Genomic DNA, 8,794 nt, shown 5'->3' on the forward strand with positions numbered 1-8,794 from the left:
ATCTATAAGCTGGGCAACATTGTGTTTCCTAAATGACAGTACTACGTACATAGGAGTATACTCACAAATTACTGCTCCAGATTATCCATACTTCCCACGGACGTATTCTATTCAGAATACAATGCACAACAAATATTACCACAGTTCAACCATTAGTACATTCATATAACAGCACTACGCCAACTTCCGTAATCATCACCATTGAAAATCCATACACATCCGTACTGTATAAGCAATAGTTTTCCTGTAATATTCATACACTCGACGGAATACTGCTCTCCAAATAATGACACTCGTGGAATATCAATATTTCACACACAGGGGTACTATTCACATCATAGTACTCCTAACACCAGAGGACGATCAAAATTATTGTTTGGCTAATATTTCTTAGGGGTTGTACAATCTGATACTTTATATTATGGGGCCATTAAACTTAAATCCAGACCCTCCACATAATGGCACTTCGAAGACAGGCATGCTCCTCTAGGGACACCATTCCCTATATAACCGTAATACTCCTCAAATGACGCAACACTGAACAGGTCCACGTGGTTCATACCATAGTATCCCTCATATAAAACTATTACGGGAACAGTCATACCATCCATAGTTTAACTGTTTGCATAGAATAAATCATGATGCCATATATCTTATCTGCTTGAACATAAATTACTTGACAGTACTATCGTAAGTTTCTGATGCTCCGAATAAGAATGTGCCGGGGATATTAGCACTCTGCAGATATGAGTACGGCATATATTGATGTACTTTTTACAAAATGATACCTCCACTCATGGATACTTCCCATTCAACTGTGCACTCCAAAGGGAGGTATTATCCGAAAAACAGTATTGTTAACATAACGGTATTCCTTGGACAAGCATACTTCTTAAATAGTACCAAAGACATCGTCGTACTAGGGAAGGCACATAATGGCAGATAGAATGGTACCCGTAGCACAATACCACTCCTCGAAGATCAATAGCGGAGACAAAAAAGTACTCTTGACACCATCATACTCCCGGAGTATCAATACTCTTTAAGTAATAGTATTACAGAGGGGCCCTAGAAGTTCGGCAATCCTGCACGTGATTTAATGAAGTGATTAGACTTACATCATAACACTTGACATGCTGATAAGCCAAGGATAAGCTTACTCTTCGAGATATAGCGCCTCCTACATAACAGTAGTTTCCTTCAATTAACAATGTACTTCACAAATTAATACACTGGACGCAAAGGTATCATTCACCTAAAGATACAACCGGAGCTTGTGCACTCTTCATACCATAGCTCTCGGCAATTGGAAAAGGGTTACACCAAATATATGTTATCATCCCAATATATCAGTTAATACAACTTTTTCGATTTTGCCACCATCCAGATAGGGGTGTATCAAGCACATCCGCAATTTCTGTATATCAGTACTATAAATATTTCTGTACTTTCATCATATTGGTATTGCAAATCATAAATAGTCTCTAAGAGACTTTGCTATGTAAATAGGAATATTATTCACACAACAATACTCTTAACATGACAGTATTCTTGGTACACATCCACTCGTCCATAAGATCGTATTCTGAATATAATGATATGCATTATGGCAGAACACACAACACATAATGGTGCGGCTTAGTATGATAGCACTAGAAATCATGCAGATAGTTGAGGTAATAGCCCCTTCATATAACAGAAGCCTGGCAATCTCCAAATTGTATACCATTGAAAAACCAAACACCTTAGTACGGTTTATATGAGAGCTGTAGAATATCCATGCAATTCGCAGAACAGTAATACACGTGCAATCCGGCGCTGCACTAGCGTTAGAAGCGCACACTAGTATTCTACAAAGAAGAATACCACAGGCGGCCTTGTACTCTTGATGTAACGAAACGATAGGCATGTCAGTACTGTGCACATATGAGCACTACGGACACGTCAGTAGTTCTCCTACAATATCACTCCAAGAAATCCTTACCCTTGACGCAACTGTGCTCATCAATTAACAGTGTTATCCGGGTGACACTGCTATTCACCTAATACTACTCCATGAACATCATCACCTCTAAAGAAATAATACATAAGGGATAAAAGTGGCCCTTCACACATGGGTATAGTATTCCTGTTTTGTTATGCTACCACATCAGTATGCTTATGATATTTACAATTCACATATGTGGCCTTCTCCCTAAATAGCCGAAGAAAGAGAATATCTTCATAATGGCTCCAGATAAAAAAAAAATCAGCGCGTTGATGAACATGTTAAGGAAGAAACTATTTTGATAAAAGGAAATGAAATACAATACAACATATTCACAATGATGCTTCCACAAGAGCATATTCACAATGATGCTTCCACAAGAGCATCTTCACAATGATGCGGCCGAGAAGATCCTTTAAAAATGACGCGACGAAAAAACATCCTGAAGATACCAAGAGAAGAAAGCATGTTCATAGAAGAGATAAAGAACAAAACAGGATCTTAACCATGCCGCCGAAAAGAGACGTCTTATAGAGGAAATCACACAGGAAAGGACATCTTCAAAACGCCGCGAAAAAAGGTACATCATTGTAGAAAAAATGACACACACAAGAAAAAATCTTCACCTTGCGGCGGCAGCAAGAAGCAGCCATATAAAGGAAATGAAACAAAACAATATAATCCGGCCGCCGCCGGAAAATAGCATCATAGGGAGTGCTGCGGAAAAGAAATATCTTTATAAAAAAGAGAACCTCGCGGAAGAATATCTTCCCGGTAACATAATAAAATAAAGAAGCTTCTTTATAAGGGAGTCAAACAGGAAAATATCATCGATATAACGCCGTAAGAAGAATCTTCGTAAGAAAAATGCCACACGGAGAACAATTTTCACAATGACGTGGCACAGAAAACATCATTAGAGCACCCCAGGAAAAAACTATCGTCCAAAAAAAAATACAACACAACGAAGAATTCTCGTAGTAACACGGCAGAAGAAAAAGTCTTTATAAGGGGGACAGGCGAAAAGATGTATTAAAAGTTCAGCGCCGTAAAATGAATATTGGGAGAAAAAATGCCCCACAGGGAAGATACTCCACAATAAAGCACCATAAAAAAAGGAAAACTTCATAAGAATGAAACAAGAAATATCATCCACAACTAAAAGCCATACACAAGAATATCTTCATATTGAGGCAGGGAAAAAAATGTAGGTATGCAGGAATGAAAAACCAAGAGGCATCAGTATAGTGACATGGCAGATATAACCATCCTTAAGAAGATGCCACACACAGAGAAGGCATCACAGTGCTGCGACAAAACGATAAACATCAGAATGAGGTAACACGGAAACAGCGCAACAACGCAACAGCGGAGCATCATAAAGATGCGGAGAAACAAAAGATCTTTAAGGGAAAATTACACAAGAAAAATCGTGATAAAAATGAAGCAAATAAAGGCATCTTCATAAGAGTACCAGCGCAACGGGCCTCCTCAGAAAGATGCTGTAGAAAATGTTATCATAACAGTAAGTAGTACACAAACAAACTGGTTCATATAAATCCTGCGGAAACAGGCGTCTGCATAAAGAATCCTCCCGAAAATATATCGTCAAAGAGAACCCACACAGAAGTATATCTTTCTGAGGAAAATAAATAAAAAAATATATTTAATGAAGCAACACGGAAAAACAGGCGTGTTGGGGTTATGCCACATGAAAGCACGTTCACTAGAATTAGGCCATATGAGGGGACGTTCGCGAGAATTACGCCATAGGAAAGGACGTTCCCACAAATTACGCCACAGGAGAAGACGTTCGCGAAAATTAGGCAACAGGGTAAGACGCTTGAAGCGTCAGGCCACACAGGAGAGCCTGCATTATGTTCCTTGTCACTATATACCTGAATATAGCGAGAAGAACTAGGTGTACGTGGAATCAGAGAATGAAAAGAACAATAGAGGAGAACAGGCTGGGCACAAAGTTCTGCACAGAGTCACTTTAATCAGTGATCACTTAAATAGGCTCTTTTCGAGAGGTGTCTTTAAAAAGACAGCTACTGAATTAATCATGTCATGTTTATACGAAAACATCTAATTTCACGGAGAAATTAACAGGTTAAAAAAAAGAGAAAGAAAATAATAAAATCAGTGCCTGATGTAATGATGAGGTGCACAGAATAGAGGGGGAGTATGAGGGAAGGACGGGCAAAACTGTGGCTGACTATGACGTCAGAAGAGGTTCCCCGACATGGTGTGTAGATATATACTCAATACAATAGTTATATCTAGAAAGATGATTCTTCCCATGCGAAATGCGAGATATCCTGACAATTATAATGTCAGTTGTTAATATTCCTAAGAATCGTCCAATCTCTGTGGCTTCAATTGGAATAACCAGGGAGTATACCCTTTTCTATTCCAGCCCTCCTGATATCTGTCTATATTGTTTATTTCACTTGAATAAATCCGCTTATGAGCTGTCGGTATGACCAACTTATATTTCATTAACTGTTATGGCTCCCAGATTGCCTAGAGACCACTGACACAGCTATACACGAAGATGTCACTGTAGAGCTCCACATGGGATTACTCGTCTCCTGCCTAGTAAGGAGGGATTGCTTCATTCTACCGTACATTATTGTTGCTGTGATAACGCAGAAAAGAAGCGTGCTTCCAAGGAAATCAATATCTCGGAAATACCAAATCTTCATATTTCTGCAATAGTAGACATACTCTTTGAGATGCCTGGGGGATCCATTCTAATAATTCGCCATATTAAAAAATATGGACATCCTTCTTAATACGAATACAGAGCAGAGGCCTCTAATTATTCGTAGAAATCCTGGATAAACAACGAACATACTCCTGAAACATACGTATTAATCAAAGGACGCATTAGTCCTGGTTCATAGGGAAAGTACGAGTTGTTTATTTCATTCTTTCTCTATCAAGAAGGCACAGGAAAATGAGAAACTCTTCCTCTTCTGAAGCCTCATCGAAATCGCGGATTTGTAGGCATGTTATCTATCGTCTCATGCTGCCGTTACAGAAGGCACAATTTTAATATCTCCCTACCTTATCATCATCAGTAACATCAGGATAGGTCGAAATATTGAGAGGTGACAGGAGGATTGCAGAGACTACCTTCCACTTATCCCCTTCTTCCATTTCTGTAATCCTGGGTCATACTGTTTACGAACCTGTAAGTTTGGAATGCTTATCTTTCGTAAGAATAAACTCATGGCTCCTTTATTCACTTTAGAATAAATCCACAGGGACATGTACCCGCAGTGATTCTTCTTTTCGCCACAATTACGTCTTCCCTGCTTAGTGTATTAGACAGCAGTGAACTTCAATCTAGTCTCTGCTAGCGCCTTTTTTCTGAGGGAAGGAAGAATATTAACCCTCAGGCCTTGGACGGCAAAGATAAGACATGAACCATAAATCTGGAACGGGAACGTTAAACCTGAACGAAAACTTGGGCTCTGAATATAAATTGTGAAGCCTACACATACATTTGAACTGTAAACCGAAACAGTAAACATAATCGGCTTATTCTTCCGGACTTTTGTTATCTGATGCCGTATCCGATACTATATGAATGCCCCCGATCCTCTGAATCCTCGTCTGTCTGGTTACCTGAGTCATTACTCGAGATTTCACTGTCTTCCCATTCATCCAGTTCAGTCCATCTCTTGAATGAGTTGTTCCTTCTGAATATTCGTTTCCTTAGGAAACTTCCTATAGGGGTAAACTATACAAATATTTCTGCATATATCCACATCCTGCCATCTCTAAGGCTTTGTGTTTCTTACTTCTTTTTTAACTCTCCCTGTTCTGCTCAATGGGATTATATAAGGTTATGCTTCCTTAAGTGGCCCCTCTCAGAATCCCTCTGGGGGTCGAGGCTTCTCTTTACATATGGCACTCATAATATTATTCTTCTCTCTAACACATACTTTCTCCTTCTGCAATTGCGACCCTCTTCTCTTTTACCTTCCACAGATTAAAACCGATACTTAATGAAGCCATGACTCCAATAGCAACTTTCCCCCATGGTATTTCGCCCGTTATCCCCTGGGCTTCATGGGTTCCAGGCGATTTTTCTATTTCATTCCTTGTATCCTCATAATCTAGTATTTTAGGGGCTAGTCCTGTGATGGGGCTTCCGCCTGGGGCGTCGTCTGGGTGTGGCTCATGCATACTACAGGGCTTCTCCTTAAAACCCTCTGCGTGGTGGGTAGGAGATACTTCACTAATAGGATATAGTCCGGAGACATGTCCTTCTGAATCTGACTCTTGCTTATGAGGGAGGTTTGAACACATTTGCTGCATCCTGCCCCCTGACGGCATCCATCCCATTCTATTGAGAACATTACAGATTACTTCAGATGTCGGTAACTGTTCGCCCCTGGTTCTTCCTTTAAAGGCGTGTGCCCATCCATGAGTTAATTTGATTAGGGCTTCTCCCCTGCTTGTAGGTATCCCCAGCTTTCTCCTTCTACCCCTTTTATTGTCTAGCCCCTTTGCTATACCTTCAATGACCTTATTCCATAATCGTTCCATGTCCTTGCCCCAGTTCCTTCTTAATGCTTGGTCTTTAGACATTAATAGATATGCCCAACTATCGAGATCCTTCCAGAGTTCTAATTCGTCACTTGCTTTCTTGTATCGTGTCTCTTCTTTCCATTGATCCCAGGTTATTTTCTCCCACTTCCCTAATATGCCCGTAAGGCATTCTTTACATTTGGTTATTCCCTTGGCTTGTTCTTCACGTGCAGCTCTAAAGCACTCGTTACAATGGCTGGGAATGTGCTTCCTTCCATAGGCTTCGAATAGATCGTATATGGATGCACCGGTTACTACATCTATCAATCGTTCCTGTAAGAGATACAGGGGAATATATTACTATCAGAACCCCGAGGTGTTTCCTGATGTTTGTCATTCAATGAGGTAGGGGTTTGTCTCCTGGCTCGTCTCGTTTCTGTTGGCTGTTATTATGAATGCATCATCCCATTTGCGTCTTTTCTGTGTTCCTTTAGGTTTCTGCATCTTTATACACCGGCCGCATTCTCTTAATCTCGTGTTGTACTTCTTGTTTGTCATTGCTTCATTGGTTCATTGGCTCCTCCTTGAGTTTTCTAGTGCTTCTTCTGGCTTCATGCAAGACTCTTGTCAGTATGCCCTCATGTGATTCATATAGTCTGTGTTCATCTTTACACTGGCATAGCTGTGCTGCCCCCACTGATCGCGAGATTGTTGCTTTGACTGCTACTTTGTCCGCAACCGTATATGAGTGCATGTGGCTGTTAACTAGGTATTTTCCCGGTGTCAGTCGCTGGCAACTGGTACTTTTATTTTTATATTTCTTCAGGTTGTTTCATTCGTCGGGTTTCCTTTGCTATTTTGCACTTGTTCCTGAGGAATTCATGTTTTTTTATAATTTGCAATTTGGGATGTTGTTTTTCATTGTTGCCTTACGCTATCTGTGGTTTTGCTAATCACCACGGGATTGGTTGGCTTCGTTTATACTTTTTACTCTAAATCCTGCGATTTTTTCCTCTTAATGATTTTTTGACCATGAGGGACTCGTTTTTGTAGTGTTGAATCAATGTGTATTATATCTGCTGCATCTATTACTCTTGAATGCTTTGGGACACCCTGTTCGGCTTACTTTGAATATTAACTTCTCTTATTTCCCTTATTAATTGTTTCTTGTGTTGTTGTTATTTATCCTTTTATAGTTCAGAAACAGAAGCTCTTAATTATTGTGATACATAATAATTATTTATGTGCTGCTCTTGCTTATGCTTCTGGATCGTTTATTTGTGCTATGTAAGAACAGAGTTTACTCTTATTATCCTCGACCTTACTGTTATTTTCTTGACTTGGTAAGTCCATCCTGGGGTGGTCCGGCCCACTTCATAACAGGCCTTTTTTAAAAGGTCCACATGTCGTCCTATTCCTTTCCCCATATTGGCGCCATGCTATTCATACAGTTTCCGTATTATAAAAGTGTTTTCTGATGTTCACTATCGGGTATTATTTTGATTCTTCAGTCTTATTGGGTTTCCAGTTATCCTCTTTATCCTAGTACCCCTAGATAATCCTGACATCTGGTAAAATCACAGGAAGAATAGAATTTCATTATTATATTCGTATTTTCTACTTAGTAGTTTTCGTCTCATAGAACTGAGGGTCTCTGTTTGTCTGTTCAATAAAAGAATTTCGGTATTTGACTCTCCCCCCAGGGATGAAATGTTCTTCCGACTCTTGAATATCATCCCATTGACACCGGCAGTTTCTTATAAATCATATCCTTATGGCTATATATCTTCAGAATCTACTTAGCTCTTATGTATAATGTTCCATATATATTTTATCGGGTCCACGTTTCTTGTGTCCTTTTTCTCCTGTTTCGCATCCTTTTTGTTTTCTTCTTCCTGCTATTTTATATTCCTTAGCAGACGTTTACAAATCTAATATTCCTACTAGAAATCTATAGTATTCATCCTCTTCTTGGAGTGTCCTAATTATAATTCCTCACTTTTGTCAGGGAGAGGCCCTATTAGAGACTCTTTTTGTATCTACCCGTATTTGTTGTTCCCCCTCACTCTTTAAATTACTGCACCATTTTTTTATATAATATTCATTATGCGGTAGGCCCGAGTATTATACGGACTGAGTTGGCGGGATCGGAGGTTATTTTATACGAGGTGGTTTGTTATGTTCGCTTTCGCTTTTTTTTTCTCTTAATACATAGCTTCTTAAATAACGTAGCCGAATTTATCCTACCTTCTGGGATTTTTA

At 39.5% G+C, this 8,794-nt stretch overlaps 1 protein-coding gene across 1 annotated transcript; it reads right to left on the reverse strand.

Annotated features, from left to right (window-relative positions):
* Positions 1-5,555: 5,555 nt before the first annotated feature.
* C922_03733 (hypothetical protein) lies at positions 5,556-7,885 on the reverse strand (the record flags this gene model as incomplete). The annotated part of the gene is made up of 3 exons (XM_008819322.1): positions 5,556-5,725; positions 5,944-6,865; positions 7,853-7,885. 3 exons carry the CDS (start codon positions 7,883-7,885, stop codon positions 5,556-5,558), a joined length of 1,125 nt encoding a protein of 374 aa, XP_008817544.1.
* Positions 7,886-8,794: the final 909 nt, after the last annotated feature.

This window comes from Plasmodium inui, assembly GCF_000524495.1.
Source record: "Plasmodium inui San Antonio 1 unplaced genomic scaffold supercont1.17, whole genome shotgun sequence".
NCBI classification, from domain to species: Eukaryota; Apicomplexa; class Aconoidasida; order Haemosporida; family Plasmodiidae; genus Plasmodium; species Plasmodium inui.